The following is a 22,074-nucleotide window of genomic DNA, read 5'->3' on the forward strand; positions in this document are numbered from 1 at the left end:
TTGCAAATATATAACATACCGTGTGTTTGAAGTTTGTTCATTTTTGCAAGCCTGAAATCTACTGCAACAGGCATGATCTTTGCCTGCAATGAACTTGGAACAACCTGAGTTGAAACACCATGACTGGCAGTTTGGCGTGCTCTGTGAAGCATGGTATAGCACTGTGGGACTTCATTTATGGTCATGGTTTCTGTGGAAAAAAGGAAATCTTTGCTTTATGTCTGACCATTAACAGCTCATGGGTTAAGGTCACACAATGCACAAGCTTTCTGATTAGCCATTACTGAAAGCTCCCTTGTGCCCACTTTCTAAAAAAGCATACAGTGATAAGTTGCTGAAAGCTACTACGATCCGATGTGGATGTCTTTGTCTGATCCAGAGTACACGATCCATTTGATCAGAGAAGAATGTTGAAAAAGTTTGTGTGCAAAACTGTAGAAAATTTGAAGAACGGTGTTGGCTGCAAAAGAATAACGACCGAGTTGGCTGTTTTTCTCAGTCGGTAACGCACTGGTATTTTAATCTCAGGGTCTGTGGCTTCAGTCCCTGTTTGTAAATGAAATAGACTCGAAAATGAGTCACGTGGTCTCCTTGTCCAGAAGGCCAACCTTGGTCGATAATGCTGATCTTTTTAAAGGAATTTACATACCATGGGCATATAAGACATTCATTCATCCAAGATAAGACTTTAGAAGCAGGGCTGTTCAGAAGAATGATCCTGGTAACAACTTTCACTGCATGTGAAGGTCAGAATCCTCTTTTTAGGGAAGAAAATGTTGAAATCATGGCAGTTAAACAAAAATCTTGGTTTGATTGATCTCAGCGTAATACTGGACAGGTTATCAGTCAGTATGAAAGTTTAAAATTCTCGTGGCCAACCTCACCACTTGAAAGGGTTCACAAGCGCTTGGTTTCTTCAAATGTGTCAAACAATGGACGAGCATTGGGAAAGGATGGGTAAAACTGCTTTTTGTGAGGGATGGCACATCTTCCAGAGCCTGGATAGCTCAGTCGGTAGAGCATCAGATTTTTAATCTGAGGGTCCAGGGTTCAAGTCCATGTTCAGGCATTACTTTGGTGCTTAGGAAAAAAAGAGCGTTTGGCACAAGTTGTTCAAAGCGATTAAGAGGGCTAGCTTTGATTAAGAAATTCTCATGGGCAGGAAATTGCAGACTACTTGCCAAGGATTTCCACAACTTCCTGGGGGAGGCTTACTCTTAGGAGATTGTCTTATGCTCAGGAAGGTTACCAAGGGATGGAAGTCCCACAAGTACAAGATGGCGCCAGTGAGGTCCGCTGCCGTCACGATGTCCAGTCACTGGAGAGCAAACTCCATGACCTCAGGGCCAGGATAAAGTTCCAGAGAGACATGGCTGAACCCAGTGGTGCCGGACCACACCATCCAGCCGGCCGAGTCCTTTTCCGTTCACCGCATGGACAGGACACGAGTCTTAGGGAAGTCAAGGAGAGGCGGCGTGTGTTTAATGGTCAATAGCAGCTGGTGCAACAGCAGGAGCGTTGTTCCTCTCGCACGCTTCTGCACACCAAACATGCATCTACTGTCCATCATGTTTCGTCCTTTTTATTTACCTCGGAAATTTACATCGGTAATAATCAGCGCCGTTTACAGTGGTGTGAAAAACTATTTGCCCCCTTCCTGATTTCTTATTCTTTTGCATGTTTGTCACACTTAAATGTTTTTGCTCATCAAAAACCGTTAACTATTAGTCAAAGATAACATAATATTAGAAAGGGGCTTCAGTGCAGTTTTGCGCTTCTCCTGAAACAAATCAACACACTGCATGAAGACTCTGTGTTTCTTATTTTTTACATCATTAACTCAGATCACTGACAGGATTTAACTCTACAGTATTTAATGAGAGTTTAAAAGTAATGTAACTGTAATACTGTAGTTATGTTCTCTTTCATAAACACTCTGATGGCCTTTTAAACTTCAGATAGAATTTATAAAAAGTTTAGATGTATATGATGTTGGTTGTTTGTACAGGTGACACTTATAATAATATAATAAAATATAAGACTAACATATTTGGTAGTTATCATATGAATAAACTAATTAAAAAGCAATTATTTAACTTAATTTATCAAACCTTATTTTTTACTTTAAAACTGTAGATAATTTAGGGAGAATAAAGGTTATTCCTCATTTATTTATCATTTGACACATAAATTCACAGTTATATAATATTTACCTTACAGTCTGTTACCGCCTCGTCAATGGGGCAGAATTTGTGGTTGATGTGTTTCCCTGAATCCAGACAGACCAAACAAACAGCCTGTTAATCTTCCAGACAGAAGAGTTTGAGTTCCCTTTCAAAGGCTACACTCGATGCTGCGTGAAAACGCTATGGGAAACATCTTGTCATGTTGCCGGTTGTGAAGCATGTGTGTATCAAACAAGCCAAATTTTGGCTCTTATAACCTCGGTCGGGTGACGTCATCTGATGAGACGCACCTGCGGGTTATAATAGGAGTAAACTGGAAACATTCCTCAGATTCTTGTCTTCACTGACCTAGTTGTGATTGCGTGTCTGTGTTTAACCAGCAAAATAATAAGTGTTTAACTCACCGATATGGCAGAGTTTTAAATGAGATGTCCCTTCGTGTGTGATAATCCATATCGAAGGGCGATCGCAGTAACTTGGCTGCACACTGGCCCGGACGGCTGATCACTGCTGGAGTGCCCGGAAGACTGCACAGGGAGAATGTTCGGAGTCGAGGGTTCTACGTCGCAAGCGCACTCTTCAACTCGCTTGCAGTACCCACCACGCCCTTTGCTGCCCAGCGGTCGGGATAAAGCGCCGGCGTTAGCGTATAGGTTTCCCGCTCGGTTTGCTACCGGATGTTTACCTGGCGCGACTACCGGAAGTTCCGGTTTAATTCAATTTCCATATTTTAATGGTTTGTGATTGGTGCAGTAATTTGGACATGTGTACCCCATGGGTGAACACGACAATTTGATAATTAAAATACACACAAATATATATATATATATATATATTGTAGCGTTTTTCACTGCTAAGCAGGAACTTGAAGAGGCGAGTGAGCTTCCTTGCTGCCCAATGCAAATGGCTGGGAGTATTTTATTTGCTGGGTACATAAACGGCACATTCACAAATCAAACAGTCACAAGTCAAACAATCACAAGACATACTTCTAACCACACACACACACACACACACCTGGCCGAAGCCACTAACCCAAACAGCTTTTCCCAACAGGGTGAACACATAACAACCCTGCGCCACGCCACACTGCCCCCACTTGAGCTGTGACCGTCCCCGGTCACCATGACGAACTCAGTCTAGAACGCTTGACGGAGGTCGGCGCTGGCGTTGTGAACGCCGGAGTCTTTTGTGGGGGAAGGAGGGGCGCAGCCCTCTTCCTGAGGCGGACAGGCCTCCACAGAGTTCGATGTTTCGCTGGCGTGGGGCTGATAGTGAGCGAGACGGTCCCGGTGGAGCACGACCAATCGCGACCACCCCGTCAACCGCACCTGGTAGACTACATCAGAGAGCTGGGCAACGACCGTGCAGGGGCCCACCCAGTGCGACATAAGCTTAGGCAAGAGCCCCCTTTTCCTTCCGGGGGAATACACCCAAACCTGCTCCCCAGTAGCAAAGTCTCGCCCCCGGCTGTGAGTATCATACAAGCGGCGCTGCTTAACACCGGCGTCCGCCAAGTGTCTACGCGTCCACTCGTGGACACGGAACAGTTTGTCTTTTAAAGAAAAAAAATAATCCAACCCCGGCTTCGTGGGGAAATCCACTTGTGAAGGGGGCCCGAACACAAGGTCCACGGGCGTGCGCAACTCGCGACCGAACATTAACGCAGCTGGCGTCAGCTGTGAGGACTCCTGCACTGCTGTGCGATAAGCCCAAAGCACGAGAGGCAAATGTTCATCCCAATCCTTCTGCCAGTCGCTGGTAAGCACGGCGAGTTGGGTGGACAGCAAACGCCTCCGGCCACTTGGTGAAATAACCCATGGCTACCAGCACATACCGGTTCCCGCGATCGGAGATGGGAAACGGCCCAAGAATGTCCACGCCCATACGCTCCATAGGTGCCCCCACCCGAAAGTCTTGCAGGGGTGCTCGCGAGCGCTGGGTAGGGCCCTTTGCATCTGTGCACAAAGAGTTCACTATTAGTGTGACAGCCCGTCCAGTAGAAGCGAGCGTGCAACCGCCGCAGAGTTTTATTGACTCCGAAGTGTCCCGCACCCGCATGCCCATGAACCATTCCTAACACTCGTGCCCGCAGATTCCGCGGCACCAGCAGCTGAAAAGATTCGCCAGCGCCGCACGGCCGTTCCCAGTAGCGGTAGAGTAAACCCCCCCCCGCAACGCTAGTCGGTTAAACTGCGAGTGGAGAGCTTTTTCCTCGGGCCCCAGGTGAGCAACCGCGGCATAATCCGGTCTCTGGCCCGCGTTAACCCACCCCAGTACCCGCTGCAGCGCCGGATCCTTCTCCTGCTCGGCAATTAGCCTGAGCACAGGCGAAACGACTACAGGCGATGGTTTATGCAACGCAGTAAATCGGCTGCACGCCGGCTCGGACAGCTGATTACCGACGGGGGCTCCGGGGGACTGCGCGGGGAGAACGTTCTGCTTCACAGGGGTCGGAGAGTGTGCGATGTCGCAACCACCCACACGCTCTTTAACCCGCTTGCAGTGCCAACAACGCTCTTTACCCTCGGAAACCTGAGACAGGACGGCCCCCAGCCTTACATCGCTTGCGTCCGTGTCGAGGATAAACACACGAGATTTATTAGGATATCCGAGGACGGGCAACGTGTCCAAAGCTTCCTGTAACCGAGTGAAAGCACGCGCGTGCACCCTGTCCCAGCGAAACGGCTGATTCTTCTTTGTGAGCCCGTGCAGCAGACTGGCGATCGTGGCAAAATCCTTCACAAACCAGCGATAGTAAGAGGCTAACCTGAGGAAGGTGCATAGTTGTGACACATTTAGCGGTTCAGGCCAATTCTGTACCACCGAAATTTTTGCTGGATCGGTGGCAATCACTCCAGCACTAATTACGTGTCCTAGAAAACCCGTCTCTAATCCGATAACCGCCGGTAATCCGCCACGATTCATCCTTTTTACGCACCAACACAACCGGTAAAGACCACGGTCCGGACGCTGGCTCTATGACGCCCGAGTCGGCCATCTCACGCAGCTTTTGTTCGTTGTAGGCTGGCAGGCGCAGCTGCAGGTCGCCTCGCTGGCGGGCGGCGCACGGAGCTGTAACTTGCTCTGGTGCCTGCGCTGCGTCACTGGAGGAATCCCCTCCGAGGTCCAGTGCCGGAACCTGAAGCGTGCCGCTCCGCTCCGGTCGTCGCTCTTTGCTCGCGCTGGCCCCGTCTGGGAGGGTTTTCTTCCTCCTTAGCCGCTCTGCTACTCGGCGGCTTACTCAAATCCTCCGGATTTCCTCCGGGGTGCGCTCTAACCCGCTACTCTCCATCCCACTTTTGACACCAATTGTAGCGTTTTTCACCGCTAAGCAGGAACTTGAAGATGCGAGTGAGCTTCCTTGCTGCCCAATGCAAATGGCTGGGAGTATTTTATTAGCTGGGTATATAAACGGCACATTCACAAATCAAACAGTCACAAGTCAAACAATCACAAGACATACTTCTAACCACACACACACACACACCTGGCCGAAGCCACCAACACAAACAGCTTTTCCCAACAGGGTGAACACATAACAACCCCTCCCGCAAAGCATGATGGTCCTAATCGAAACCCCGCCCACGCCACAATATATATATATATATATATATATATATATGGTGTGATTATTGATTCCAGCCTTTCATTTAAAGCACATGTAGATAATATTACCAGGATAGCATTCTTTCACCTCAGAAATATTGCCAGAATAAGAAATTTATTGTCGCTAAACGACGCAGAAAAACTAGTTCATGCTTTTATCACCTCTAGGTTGGACTATTGTAATGCCTTACTGTCTGGTTGTTCAGCTAGATGCATAAATAAGCTTCAGCTAGTCCAGAATGCAGCAGCGAGAGTCCTCACCAGAACCAGAAGATATGAGCACATCACCCCTATCTTATCTTCACTCCATTGGCTCCCTGTGAAATTTCGCATTGATTTTAAAATACTACTCTTGACATATAAAGCATTAAATGGTCTCGCGCCGCAGTACCTGAGCGAACTGCTAGTGTCTTACGATCCGCCACGCCTACTTCGATCAAAGGATGCAGGCTGCTTGTCAGTACCGCGTATTATGAAAAATACAGCTGGGGGCAGAGCTTTTTCTTACAAAGCCCCAAAGTTATGGAATAGTCTTCCAAATAGTGTTCGGGACTCAGACACAGTCTCAGTGTTTAAGTCCAGGCTAAAAACCTATTTATTTAGCCAAGCATTTTTATAAATAGATTTGCCATAGGTATAGGAGCAGATCTGGGGGACTCATGGACGTAGAGTATTATGGTGAACTGGTATGTTTGGATGCTGTCTTCCTCACTCTCATTGATCACTCAGGTTTGCTGACGGTGAGGTGGTTGTTTGCTTTACATGTCAGGAAGCCCTCATGTTTGTGTTTCCTTCTGGCTCTCCCTTTTAGATATGCTGTCATAGTTAGTCCTGCCGGAGTCTCTGCTTGCACTCTACAGTTAATATACATTCACATTATACATTGTGTGACTGTGACCATACCTAACTGCCATCTCTCCTCTTCTTCTCTTTCCCCCCCTCTTTCTTTTTCCTCTCTCCTCCTGTCTCCCCCTTTCACTCTTTCTCTCTCTCTCTGTCGAGCTACACATGTCGTTCCTGAGCTGCCAGTGATCCAGACTCCCTCTGCCCTCCGGACCTGTCTGACCCATCCTGGTGCCCCGCTTCTGGCTGACGATGCCCCGTCACATGGATGCCCCGTGTGTCTCTCTGGGATGCGTCTGGTGTCTGGGGATGATTCTCTCTACCTAGAAAATGGTTCTGGCCTTGACTGGTGTTGGCAACTGTTTCTCTGGGGACTTGACAGCTCGATAGTTCATGACTGGAACTTCTTACAAGTCTACCTGGGTCTTCAATAACTACCTGGACTCCATATTAACATCAATTAACATCAGCTATTATAGCTGAACTGCCTCCCACCCTACACACTGTATAAATGCAGATCATTTACTGCTTTCTGTTTCACCCAAATGAGGATGGGTTCCCTGTTGAGTCTGGTTCCTCTCAAGGTTTCTTCCTATTATCATCTCAGGGAGTTTTTCCTTGCCACTGTCGCCCTCGGCTTGCTCACCAGGGACAAACTGACCATTTTGATTCATACAAATTCACATTTCATACAAACTTAAATAATTCTTTTGACTATGTAAAGCTGCTTTGCGGCAATGAAAATTGCTAAAAGCGCTATACAAATAAAATTGAATTGAATTGAATATATATATCTGTATATTAATATAATAAATAGTGCAATATAATAAATGGTGCAGGGGTGTATAATCAACTGAAAAGAAAAAAAAGATGGACAGCTATTTATTAAATTATATATAAGTATAATAATTGTATTATTTTAACATAAGTATTTTTATGTTTAATATTTTAACATTAGTAAATACTGTAGTACTACACTGTAAAAAGTGGGACTGGGCTTAATTAACAATTGATAAATTAATATTATCTGGTTGTGGACTGATTCTCCTGAAATAAAACTGCGGTGCTCAATACCCTGCAGAAGATTCATTAATAAGGCCACCTGAAAGTTCTCAACACCATAATCTGATCGGACTCTGGATAATAGTTCATACAGGCACGTGGCTTTAAGAAACTGAGACAGCACAGTGGTGGCACGGTTGTCAGTATTGCAATTTAGAAAAGTGATCAGCCAAAAATGTCTATCTATGGCTCCATGAACTACAAAGCCCCATCTAAAATGGTGAATAAAAAGACAGAAAACATACTTGCAGTTATTGGACAAGTAACTTTTAAAAGTGTGAAACAACAAATAAATAAAGGCAACAATCAGTTACAAGGTGTTATGACAATACTGTGTTAGATAATAATAATAATAATAATAATAATAATAATACATTTTATTTATAATGCACTTTATATTTAAAGCAAATCTCAAATTGCTACAAATTAATTCGGCCCAAATGTGATGACAAAGATGTCATCACTGTGTTTTTTAGTACTCAACCACAAGAAATATTTTAGTTGAAACCCACATAATAAAACAAAACAGGCTGCCAAGGTTGTACATTAGGTTTACACTCAAGGACACTAATGAAATAGGTAATAGTTAATGCCAATAAAGACGACCACTGCGTAGGTTTTTATGTGTCCGACTGCATTGCCAAATAATTTTCAGTAGCACTGACTTTGTGTTTACTACATGGCTAAGTCTTGAAAACCTGACCTGTAGCCTTGACTGTATCGTTACAGTACAGAGGTCATAGATTGTGGGTCACCAACATTTTTCCCAGGATGAATTCACCTTATGAGGTGCATATTTCCATCTATATGCCACAGGCTGTTGGGGTATGGTGCATGATACACCCATCTTGCCACAGTGCTGCTCCATCCCCTAGCAGTAGCTGCTGGGTTTACCTAAGCCAACATCTCCCGCACCCTCCACCATGGAACCAGGTGTCCATCCGCATGTAGCAATGCTGTCATCATCCAAAATAATAATAATGTCAGTTGCTTAAAATACAATTTAATCTGCTTAGCAGTAAAAAATAAACCCCAAAGCAGTAAGTGATCGCTTACCTTATATCCAGAATTTGGATGCAGGTCTTAAAGTCTTGGTGTTCGAGTTCTTTATTTTCTATTGTTGAAAAATCTGCTCCTCACTGGTATATCAAGCAACTTCGCCCCCTTACAGTATATAAACATGAGGAAGAGCATCCCAAAATTTTTGCAATTCGCTTAACTGTGTTGCCTTGCTTAATAAGAAAATCTATTTTGTCCCTGGTTACCTGAATGGCTGGTCGCCCTTTTCGTCCTGAAACAAAAGAGAATTTTTTTTAAATATTAATACCCACTTTTTTACTGTAAACCACTGTTTTTTAATAGAAGCAAGCATTGAAGTGAATTTCACATAAATGGCTATGTACTTTGACTCATAAGAACATGTAACCCTGATCCACAACAGCCTCTTATACTTAACTGCTTATTTAGTCTTATATAGTCTATAGTATTTATATAGACCAATAAACTTCAAAATCTCAGTACGTCTTGTAAATTAATCAAATCATTAATTAGGAGTTATACACATTTTAATAGTAGTTTTTATATAATTGAGTCAGTTTTGTTTCAATAAATATTTAATATTAAATTTGCGCAGTAGTGATGGGAATTTTGGCTCCTTCAAGAGATTCGTCCTTCGGCTCCCAAGTGGCTGCTTATATTTGTGTTTCTCAAATTCATTTATCATCAAAAATAATGTAAAAATATGTTATGAATTACTAATGTAAAAAAAAAAACATACATTTTATCACATGCTTTTTATTTATATGGCTTATAATAATCAGTTAGACTAAAATGAGTTTAAAAATAAACTCAGACTAAAAGGTCTAATCTCTGATTGTATGTGTAATGAGATGCGTTTTGGGGAAGTAAAAATCCCATCAGTTTTCGCTAAAGGTTTATTCACGATTTAAGGTCGTAGTAGGTTTACCGTCTGTAAAGCGGCAATGTAGCAGCAGATTACAGGGTTGTTTAAGTGCCGTCAAATATCGTCAAATACTGCAGAAGTTTTGTTGACTCTTGAACAAATGATGCGTCGTTCAGGAGTTAGTGGTTTTATTAGTCCTTGATTGATGGTCATGTGTATTTAACACACACTTTACTAATGTTACTTTGTTGTTTTTTACTATTATGGCTGGACGGTGGCCTGAATGTCACAATCCTAAATAACTGATAGTAGAGGTCATGTTTATTTTTATTTAATTATGTTTTTATGGTTTATAAAAGGTTTTAAATGGTTTTTTTTTTTATAATTTTAATTTTTGTTGTGTTATTTTACTTTTATAATGTAAGAATTTCTTATTGGTAATAGATTTTCACTTACAGGGAGGCACGATTGCTGTTTATTTTTTGTGGGGTTTTTTTTGGGTTCAATTTGTATTTATTTGTTAATTTTTGTATTTCTTTGTGTGGATGTGGCCCACGAAAGAAGTACAACTTAGTGTAAACAAGGCGTAAGATACTCAACCTTACAGAATGTGATTTCTTTGTATTAATAAGTTAGACAGAGAGTTCTGCTGTACAGAGAAACACACAGACATGTACGTGGGCTTCAACCTCAAATAATAATATCACTGATTACATTAAACTGTTCTGTTTCTTTGCACTGCTTTATTTTTTACCACTATTAATTTTTGCACCATAGATAATTATGCTCATTATTGCACTACTGTATATAATGTATAAATAAGAACTCACACATGTACAGTACATATGCATATCCTGAAACTTTTGGGCATGTGATCTTCCAGACAAGCTAATCCACTGCAATGTTTGCAAAATTGTACAGTAATTAGCAGCAAAGATAGAAAATAGTTTATAGCAAATTAGCATTTTATGAATATTGTGCAAAAGGGCATTTACAGGTTGGTGTACAATAGTTTGATAGAGTGTTTGATCAGTTTTTATTGAGGGGATGGATGGCTTGTAGAAAAAAGCTGTTACACAGTCTAGATGTGAGGCCCGAATGCTTCTGTATCTTTTTCCAGATGGCAGGAGGGTGAAGAGTGTGTGTGAGGGGTGTGTGTGTCTGATCAGCCACAATGCTGGTGGCTTTGCAGATGCAGCATCTTCAATAGAAAGGAGAGAGACCCCGATGATGTTCTCTGCTGTCCTCACTATCCGCTGTAGGGTCTTGCGGTCCGAGATGGCACAATTCACAAACCAGGCAGTGATGCAGCCGCTCAGGTAGCTCTCAATGGTCCCATTATATTTTGTATCATACTTGCACTTTACTGTGTCACAGTTCTTCAGGTTATTTTTTCTTTCAAAATAAAAAAATTACAATCTCAAGTTTTTGTTGAACCTGTTTGTTTATAGGAATTCATGAAAAATGTGTAAAATAACAGGATTGTTTTTCTAAACTTGTTTTCTTTGCTTTATTGGTGCTTTATTGGTTGCTTTATTTAATTTCAGTAATTTTACATTTTATTGTAAATAGCTTGTAATTATAACTAATGTAAAGAGTTTTTTTTCCTGAACTATTTACAAGGCGTGTTCTAGTCAAACAGGGCTTTGTCATGAAATTTCTCTATACAGACAGTCATTCACAAACACCTCTTGCACGTTACAGGGACTGTTCTGGGAGTTACTGCCACATTCCCTGAACAGTCCTGACCTCGATCCAAGCCATTTCTACTGTGGACCATTAAAGGAGTTCCTGGGAGGCCAGTGTTCGAGACATGAAGCAGGCAGTCCTGGTGTATGGAGAATTCTTTCTCCCTTGATGGTATCCAAGCACTAGTGGAAAGCTGGGAAAAGTGCATTAGTGAATAAGGAGATAATAAAGAGAAATAAAGGGAGTTTTTACTCTCATAACTGAGAGTAAAACAGTCCCAGTTTGACTTGAACACCACTTGAAATTTTAAAAGATAAACATTTTAATTAAAATAATGAGCAAACTGATTTCATTGCACTTTATAGGTAATTTATATATTTTTTCTTTTATTAAATTGTTATATCAAATTATCACCTAATGCAGAATTAACATACAAATCTTTCTGATTTTCAAAAAAAATAATTAATTAATTAATTAATAAATAAATAAAACTGCTGGTGGAGGGAAACTTACAGCTTTAAATCTCCTCCACTGCACAGTTCACACAACACACACAGCCAGTTAAACATCTCACCCAAGATTAACAGCACAGCGCTAACAAGTACAAATACAGTAAAGACATAAACTTTTAAAATCTTGCTTTATTTAAAATAAGTAGTTATTAAAACTCAATATCTTTTTATGTCAACAGAGTCTGTCATTATTTTATCTCAAAATCCCTTAATTTAAGTTTAAATTTAAATTCATATCTTGAAACTCTTTTCACAATAAATTATTCAGTGTTTCTTTAAAAACAAACTTTTAAAAAGAATATAAATCGTTAATGTGCAGTATTTCATTAATGAACTCTAACTGATCTGATCGACTCTTACAGAGCACTGAAGTGGGAGGAGCTTTACAGGAGATTCTTTACCATAAACATTTAGGAATGGCAGTAATTTGTCAGTAAATGTGTGTGTGAAAGTATGTATGTGTGTGTTAGTGAGAGGGTTGGAGAATGACAGTTTTCCTCCGTCCCAGTCCAGTTTCACTCTGATCCTCTGGAGTTTCTGTGACACTGAGAGGAGAGTGGATGGCTGTGGTGTAGAACAGGACCAATATTTACCATCGTAATACCCCAAACACCAGATTCCACATCTGGCACTAATTCATATTTATAAAGACCACATTAGTGTTATTACCTACTAGGGCACTGGTGGCTCAGTGGTAGGTGTTTCGCCTGCCATGCGGAAGGCCCGCGTTCTATTCCCAGCCAGTGTGCAAACCCCAGCCACTGGATGCAGTGCCAAGCCCGGATAAAATGGGAGGGTTGCATCAGGAAGGGCATCAGGCATAAAACCTGTGCCAAGTTGTAATGCAGACTGGGTATTTTGCTGTGGCGACCCCTTGCCGAGAGCAGCCGAAAGACCAACAACAACAGTGTTATTAACTACTACTACCGCACACACACAACTAGCTAACTTAAACATTCTTCTTCTTTGTCTTTCAGGTGTTCCCTTTTTACTCTTTGTTCTCTTTCATTTTCATCATTCATCAACTCTTTAAAGTACTCCTTCCATCTTCCCATTACCCATCTGGCATCTGTCAATACATTTCCATCTTTAATCACTCTAACCTGCTGCACATCCTTCCCATCTCTATCTTTCTGCCTCGCCAACCTGTACAGATCCACCTCACCCTCTTTACTATCCAATCGAGCATAAGTCCTCATATGCTCTTTGTTTGGCCTTTGCCACCTCTACCTTCACCTTACGCTGCATCTCCCTGTACTCCTGTCTACTCTCTTCAGTCCTCTCAGAGTCCTACTTCTTCTTAGCTAACCTCTTTCCCTGTATATACTCCTGGACTTCCTCGTTCCACCACCAAGTCTCCTTGTCCACTTTTGCCTTACCTGATGATACACCAAGTACCCTCCTACCTGTCTCCCTGATCACATTGGCTGTAGTTGTCCAGTTAACTGAAAGCACCTCATGACCACCCATAGCCTGTCTCAACTCCTCCCTGAAGACTACATAACATTCTTCCTTTCTCAGCTTCCACCACTTTGTCCTCTGCTCTGCCTCCACTCTTATATGTCACCCTATGTTCCTGCCTCTTCTGGAAGAAAGTATTTACTACTGCCATTTCATCCTCTTTGCAAAGTCCACCACCATCTGTCCCTGTCACCTCTGTTCCCTTCCCCAACATGTCCATTGAAGTCTGCACCAATCACCACTCTCTCACGTCTGGGGATGCTCTGCATCACTTCATCTAACTCACTCCAGAATGTCTCCTTCTCTTCTAACTCACATCCTACCTAAGGGGCATAGCCACTAACATCATTTAACTTCACCAATATCCAGCTTCATACATATCAACCTGTCTGATACTCTTTTCACCTCTAGAACATTCCTAACAAACTCCTCTTTCAGGATAACTCCTACTCCATTTTGTTCCCTATCCACACCATGGTAAAACAATTTGAACCCTGATCCTAAGCTTCTAGCCTTGCTACCTTTCCACCTGGTCTCCTGGATGCACAGTATATCCACCTTCCTTCTCTGCATCATATCAACCAACTCTCTTGCCTTCCTTGTCATAGTCCCAACATTCAAAGTCCCGACTATCACTTCAAAACTCTTGCCTTTCCTTTTCTCTCTCTGTTTTCGAACACGCCTTCCTACTCTCCATCTTTGACCAACAGTAGCCCAATTTCCATCGGCACCCTGTAGGTCAACTGCACCGGTGGCGGTCGTTGTTGACCCGGGCCACGACCGATCCAGTATTTAAATGATATTTGTGATTCACATCATTGATTGTTTTATGCAAATGTTTTTATGTCAGGTGCCCTTCCTGACACAACCCTCTGCATTTATCCAGACTTGGAACTGGCACAAGAAGACACTGGATTGCACCCCTCCCCCAGTGGTGGCATTAAGCTAACTTAAACATAATGTTATGGTAATATTGGCTAAAATTAGCCTAAATATTAACAAATAAATTAACTTAATAACATATATAACTTACATCATGCCTTGTGCCCTTTTGATGTGTTTTAGTTACAAATGTAAACCATATTTTAAAAAATTGTAACTAATGCATTTCAATTATTGAACAGTCTGACAGCAATCAAAGCCTTTAAAAAAAGTTCTGTTACATTACATTCAAAAGTGAACAGATCATCATCATTATTATCATCATCCTCATCATCATAATCAACAACAACAACAACACACACAAAGATAAAACTAAATCTTACAGTATTGGACAGTGTGCTGCATCTTCTCCCAGACTCTGAACTTCTGGTTGGCCAGATGTTTGGCCACATGGATCAGTGCTCCTGAAAGCTTCCCTGGATACCACAGTGTGCTCTGGGCTCTGCAAAAACATTCAGGAGCCAGTGTTGCTGTGGGTATGGATTTAGAAACACAGAGAATGAGAGAGACAGGAAGCACATCACTCACCTTTTCACAGTGGCCTCATAGTTCTGTAAAACAACAAAGCAAACATCAGTGGATATGATTTACATTTTTACTCCACTGAAATGTGATGTTTCTGATGATGGACAGAAGTTTGACTTTCTCACAGTATAAATACTGACTAAATGATCCTTACTTGTAAGAACGAGACGTCTTCAGCTCTCATCTCCTCTTCTATGGCTCTGATTGTGTCTGAAAGAGATGATATGTCTCTGCTCAGCTTCTCAATCTTTTCCTTCATCATCTGACTCTTCTGCTGCTCTTCCTCTCTCAGTGCAGTGATCCTGGCTGCTTCTTCATCTCGCAGAAACTGGTAAAGCTTCTCAAACTCCTCCTTAATCTGACGCTCTGTGCGTAGGGTCTGATTCTGCAATGAAAAGAAAATTAAATGATATATAACTAATTATACAATGATGCAGAATATAATTCTAATATTAAAACCATGTTATTGATTCTAACCTTTATATGTTCTGCAGTCCGACTCCAGTTCAGTTTACAGTCGTTAAAGATCTTCAGTTTCTCCTGTAGGGGCTTAAGTGCAGTTTTGAGCTTCTCCTGAAACAAATCAACACACTGCATGGAGACTCTGTGTTTCGGCTCTTATTTTACACATCATTAACTCAGATCACTGACAGGATTTAACTCTATGTATCTCTATAATACTTAAACTCTAAGTATTTAATACGGCTTTTAACTGTAATACTGTAGTTATGTTCTCTTTTATAACCACTCAGGCTTTTTAAACTTCAGATAGAATTTATAAAAAGTTTAGATGTTGGTTGTTTTTACAGGTGAGATTTCAGATTATAAACAAAATTATAAACGTATGTACTGTATATAATAAAATAGTAGACTAATATGTTTGGTACACTCTAAAAACTAACTCAGAGGACCTTTTACCACTACTTGATTTAATACATGGATGCAAGTTAATGTAAGGGTCCGCCACTAGAGGCCACTGTTTTTATTTTGTAGTTTTTGTTGGCCGACTCAGTTTCCCAGCAGGCACCTCGGTCAGGTGATGCGAGTGCACACCTGAACCGAGGTAGCCATCAATCAATCTATAAATAGCTGTTTAGACTGGGAAACTGGGTCGAGAAAGGGAGCTGGCTGACTACGGCTGCTGGAACCCGGAGGATGGCAAGACAATTGGATTGCAAGGCGGTTGGCAAAAACTGGACTGTGAATGGACTGGAGTATGCTGAGGGAAGTGACGAATCAGGAAACGAACTAGGAAGCATGGAAGTAAGTGGCGAGAATTATGAAAAATGGGATATGGTTAGGAGTAATAAACGGAAAAAAAAGCGACAGAATAAATCAGATGAAAGTAACTCTGACAGGGGATCAACTGTAGAAGAAACGAGAGAGGAATACAAAGTGTTTGCAAAATTTATGCATGATGGAGACTTATTTGAAGGTATGAATCCAATACTGTTGACAAAAGCGTTAAATAAAGAAATTGGAGAAATAAAGAGTGCTAAAATACTTAGAAACGGATTGTTGTTGATTATTTGTAGAGACTCAAAACAGCAAGAGAAAGCAATCAAAATGATCAGGATAAATGGAAAGAAAGTGGAATGTTCTAAGGCCAACAGGAGGAAATTTATAAAAGGAGTGGTTACAGGAATCCCGATTAATATATCGGTAGAAGATGTGAAACAAAACATAACAAATGCAAATGTAAAAGAAATCAAACATCTGAAAACAAACAGGAATGGAAGTTTAAATGATAGTACCTCGATTTTGATCACCTTTGAAGGGGAAGTTCTCCCAGTAAAGATATACATTGGATACATGTGTTACAATGTAAGGCTATACATACCTCCACCACTTAGATGTTTTAAATGTCAGAGGTTTGGACATGTAGCGGCGGTATGCAAGGGGAAACAAAGATGTGGTAAATGTAGTGGAGAACACGAGTATGGCAAATGTGAAGAGGGTGCCAAACTGAAATGCTGTAATTGTGGAGGACAGCATAGCACAGCATATCGTGGCTTTGAAGTCAGCAAGAGGCAGGCTGTTGTACAAAGAATTAAGGTGACTCAGGGAATCAGCTATGCAGAGGCAGCAAAGAAGGTTTCAGGGGATATAAAAATGGCAAAACAAAATGAAAGTGTTCAAAAAGAATTGGAAAAATGTCAAGGATGTGATAAGTTAAAAGAAGAGACTCTTATAGTGAAGAAGAATGATTTTGTATTGTTTATGGCGAAAATAATTAACTGTTCTGCACAGACGAAGAGCTGAAATGAAAGGATTAAAATAATTGTCAAATCAGCAGAGAAGTATCTAAATGTAAAAGAGTTGCCCTGGGAAACAGTCAGAGATACCCTTAATGAAGAAACCCAATCCTCTCAGACTTGGGCTGGACCAACATAATGGTGTTGTCCATTATACAGTGGAATGCAAGAAGCCTAATAGCAAATGGTCAAGAGTTTAAGAAATATATAGATGATTTAGCAGACAAACCTAATGTAATATGTATACAGGAGACATGGATGAAACCACAGTTAGATTTTAGTATAAACGGTTATAATGTAGTTAGAAGGGACAGAAAATCCGGCAGAGGAGGAGGAATAGCAACATTTATACAGAATGGTATGAAATATAAGGTAGAACAAATAAATTTAAATTTCAAGTCAATTAGAAGTAAGATATGGACTGAAAGAGGTTGTATAGATATAATAAATTATTATAATCCATGTGAAAAACTGAGTCAAAGTATTTTAGAAGAGGTTGTGGGATCACAACAAAATAGCGTTATATGGTGTGGGAATTTTAATTCGCATAATTCACTATGGGGAAGCAAGAGTACTGATGCAAACGGCCTACTTATTGAAGAATTTATCAATGATAAATATCTAGTATGTATTAATAATGGAGAAGGAACGCGATATAATAATATACATAATACAGAAGCCGTTCTTGACCTAACATTTGTATCTAGCTCAATAGCAGGGATTAGCAGGTGTATTAAAAGATAATACTGTAGGGAGTGATCATTACCCGATAATGATTAAAGTTGGTACAGAAATATGTTTTGAAAAAGAGAAGGGAATTCCTAGATGGAAACTAGAGAATGTAAATTAGGAAGCTTTTGAAGTAAGTTATGAAAAAAGATTGGTGAATCTTCGAGAGGAGAATCAAAGGGATACAAATGTATTTAATAATAAATTAGTTAAGAAAATTATTCAGTCAGCAGAGGAAATAATACCTAAAAGCAGAGGGGTTAGACGTCCTAAGAGTGTACCCTGGTGGAATAATGAATGCAAAGAAGCTATAAAAGCAAGAAATAAAACATTTAGGAAACTCAAAAAACAACATTCTCTGGAGGCTTTGATTCTATATAAAAGGGCTCAAGCAAAAGTTAGGAAAACAATTAAAATACAAAAACGTACATATTGGAGACAATATTGTTGTAGTATTGGGAGAGAAGTACAATTGTCAGATGTTTGGGGCATGATCAAAAGAATGGGGGGGATCAGGAAAAATTATGAAATACCAGTGATAAGTAATAGAGATAAAACGGCTGTTAGCAATCAGGAAAAAGCAGAACTTTTAGTTCAAACATTTTTGAGAGTCCATAGCTCTGATAATCTTACAGTAGAGGCCAGACAGAGTAGGATCAGAACCTTACTGGAATTCCCTAATATTTTACAAAAAGACGAGATGTCAGAAAACCCCTTAGATTTGCCGCTTAACATGTTTGAGTTAAAAAGAGCCATAATTAGTGCTCGACAAACTACTCCAGGGAAGGATGAAGTATGTTATAAAATGTTGGCACACATGACGGAGAACACATTAGAAATAATCTTAATTTTGTTTAACCAAATTTGGGACACTGGACAACTGCCTTCAATCTGGAAACAAGCAATAATAATACCTATCCTTAAACCAGGGAAAGACCCAACAGATCCTTCTAGTTACAGACCAATTGCCCTGACTTCACATTTATGCAAAATCATAGAACGGATAATTACAGAAAGAATTACGTACTACCTGGAAAGCAGATATCTTATATCTACATATCAGAGTGGGTTTCGTAAAGGTCGAAATACTATGGATTCTGTATTATGTCTTGAGTCAGATATAAGGAAAGCACAGACCAACAAAGAAGTAGTAATTGCAGTATTCTTTGATGTGGAGAAGGCATATGATATGCTTTGGAAGGAAGGAATATTGATAAAATTAAAATCTTTGGGAATCAATGGTAGAACATATAATTGGGTTCTGGATTTTTCATTTAATAGGAAAATACAAGTGAGGGTAGGTGAAGAATACTCCAGAGTATATACTGCAGAGAATGGTACCCCACAAGGTAGTGTGTGTAGTCCATTATTATTCAATATAATGATTAATGATATATTCACTCAGGTCGAACAAAACATAGGAAAATCTTTATACGCTGATGATGGGGCTTTGTGGATTAGAGGCAGGAATATACCATATGTCAATAAGAAAATGCAAGCCGCAATTGATGAAGTGGAAAAGTGGACTAATAAATGGGGATTTAAATTATCTATTGCAAAAACACAGGTTATATGTTTCTCTAGGCGACCCAAAATTTCACCTCTTTCCTTATATCTATATAGACAACAACTAGAGCAAGTAAAAGTTGTTAGGTTCCTTGGGGTTTGGTTTGATGAAAAATTGACATGGAAAGTGCATCTGAACAAAATTAAGGACAAGTGTAAAAAGGTCATCAATATGCTTCGGTGCCTATGAGGGCAAGAATGGGGTGCAAGTAAAACATCTCTACAAAGCATATATTGGGCACTTTTGAGATCTGTTCTTGACATGTCGGCGGCAGAATCAAACCCCAGGGAATTAGATGTATTGCAAGCTCAGGCCCTGAGAATATGCAGTGGGGCATTTAAATCATCCCCGGTGTCATCAATGCAAGTGGAAATGGGAGAAATGCCATTAAGAATCAGAAGGATAAAACTAATGATGGCATATTGGGTCAGTCTCCAAGGACAAAATGAAAAACATCCTGTCAAAAGTATATTAAAAGAGTGCTGGGAACACAATGAAACGAAATACACAAGTTTTGGGTGGATGCGGATAGGTGATGCGAAAGCAAGAAACGTAGGACTACATCAATTGCAGTATAGTGATACAGTCCCACTCTCTCCCATTCCTCCCTGGTTATTTCCTTTGCCAGCAGTAGATCTTCAAATACAGCAGAAGCTAAATGACAATCCTAATAACATTCCAAAATGGTATATAGTGCAGAAGTATTTTGAGGAGCATTTCCCACAGTCTCTGGTTGTATTTACAGATGGATCTAAAGATCCTGAAACAGGATGTGCAGGTGCAGCAGTGTATGTACCAATGTGTGAGGGCTATGTTAAGAAAAGAGTAACCAACCATCTCTCAGTATACACTACAGAGTTACTGGCAATACTACTGGCCCTAAATTGGATAGAAGAAATGGAAATACATAATAGTGTCATTGCATCTGACAGTTTTTCAGCACTTGAAAGTATAAAATCTGGTAGGTCATCAGCCAGGATGGATATTGTCTATAATATATTTTGCAAAATGTACGATCTGAAAGTTAAGGGCATATCTACACAATTCATTTGGGTTCCTGCTCATACTGGAGTGGAGGGAAATGAGAAGGTGGATATTCTGGCCAAACAATCCCTAAGAATAAAGGAAATAGATCTGTGTGTTCCGTTAAGTAAAGCCGAAGCGAAAGTATACATCAGGAAATATACACAATCCGTTTGGCAGACATATTGGGATGACCATGAAACAGGCAGACACTTACACAATATACAAAAATCAGTAGATGCCGGGAGAATAGGGAGTAGGAATCGTAGGGAAGAAAATATCATTACACGCCTTAGAATTGGACACACTGGACTCAACAGCACATTATATAGAATTGGCAAGCACCCGACTGGGGAATGTAGACACTGTAATCAACAAGAAACAGTTGAACATGTTCTACTCCAATGTACCAAATATAACAAAGAGAGATATCGCCTTTTTAGTCAATGAAAAAGGCGAATCAGCAGGACTTTTCTTTACCTGGTTTATTGGGGAAAACAGCTAATAAGATATACGATGATATTATCAAGTTTATACAAGAATGTGAATTAAGTAAAATAATATAGAATATACATAATACATTTCTATACCCATCATATTAATAAATGCATACATCCTGATCCACACTCCAGTCCAGTTGGTGGCGGTAATGCACCATAAAGCTGGTTTGCCAACCGCCATAAAACACCAGAAGAAGAAGAAGAAACTGGGTCGAGCATTTTTGGTAACACCACTGTCATTTGTGTGGGCATTTTGTTCTGTTTTGTTATTTGTTTAGTTTGTACTTTGATTTTAGTTGTGTTGACCTGGGCTCTCTTATTGGCAATGTTTCTGTGTATCTAACACAGTGTGTCTGTGTTAGTGGAGCTGATTCAGTCCTGTCCTCCTGTGTTCTTGTGTTTAGCTAGAGCAGGTAAGTAGTTAGGTGTGTGTTTGGCTAGGAGCGTGTTTAGCTAAGATCTATGTTGAGTTACAGTAACTAGCATGCTTTTAGCCATAGCCCCTTTGTGTCTCTAGCTGTCCTGTGTTTCCTCTCCCCCTAGTGTCCCAGTGCGCCTAGCTTTAGAGTGCTGCCCCTCCTAGCTTTGGAGTACCGACTAGCTTGTTAGTGCCGCCTCGCTTAGTCTTGGAGGGCTGCCTCGCCTAGCCACTGGGTATCCTCTGTCTGTGTTTCTGTGCCCCCATTCTCTAGTGTGTGTTAAGCTAAAGACATGCTTAGCTAGGTGTATGTGTAGCTAACTGCCATGGTTAAGCACTGCTTAACCATGTTTAGCTAAAAGCCATGCCTAGCTGATTGCCATGTCTTTAGCCCTCGTCCCGTCTCTCTCTTGGTCTAGTGTCTCTACGCGTCTCCCTCTAGCGTCTCTACGCGTCTCCCTCTAGCGTCTCTACGCGTCTCCCTCTAGCGTCTCTACGCGTCTCCCTCTAGCGTCTCTACGCGTCTCCCTCTAGCGTCTCTACGCGTCTCCCTTCCCCCTCTTGCGTCTCCCTTCCCCCTCTCGCGTCTCCCTTCCCCCTCTCGTCCAGTTTCAGCTCCACGCACCGTTTGTGTCCTGTTATGTGTTTAGCCAGAGAGCCCCTGTTAGCACAAGGTTAAGTATTGTTTGAGTTTGTTTGTTCCTTTGTTTGTGTCTTTATTTATACTTTGTGTTTAACCATAATTAAAAGACTCCTTTTGATTACACAACCCCTCTGCCTCTATGCCTGCTCCTTCCGCCCACGGCGTTCAACACCTGCCAATACACCCAGTTCGTGACAGTTAAACATT

At 41.0% G+C, this 22,074-nt stretch overlaps 1 protein-coding gene and 1 non-coding gene across 2 annotated transcripts in view; one reads left to right on the top strand and one right to left on the bottom strand.

Annotated features, from left to right (window-relative positions):
- The window catches only part of LOC128524461 (nuclear factor 7, brain-like), a 561,325-nt gene that overhangs the window by 527,875 nt on the left and 11,376 nt on the right, over positions 1–22,074 (bottom strand). Inside the window, exons 2-5 of the mRNA XM_053497039.1 lie at positions 15,210–15,305; positions 14,887–15,117; positions 14,736–14,758; positions 14,531–14,649 (exon numbers count right to left, since the gene is read on the bottom strand). Of these exons, the coding sequence (XP_053353014.1) occupies positions 14,531–14,649; positions 14,736–14,758; positions 14,887–15,117; positions 15,210–15,305 (469 nt within the window). The remainder of the gene's footprint in view (positions 1–14,530; positions 14,650–14,735; positions 14,759–14,886; positions 15,118–15,209; positions 15,306–22,074) is intronic.
- trnak-uuu (transfer RNA lysine (anticodon UUU)) lies at positions 997–1,069 on the top strand. The gene has a single exon. It is a non-coding gene; the product is annotated as a tRNA-Lys (tRNA).

The sequence above is a fragment of the Clarias gariepinus genome, chromosome 5 (genome assembly GCF_024256425.1).
Source record: "Clarias gariepinus isolate MV-2021 ecotype Netherlands chromosome 5, CGAR_prim_01v2, whole genome shotgun sequence".
In the NCBI taxonomy this organism is placed as follows: domain Eukaryota; kingdom Metazoa; phylum Chordata; class Actinopteri; order Siluriformes; family Clariidae; genus Clarias; species Clarias gariepinus.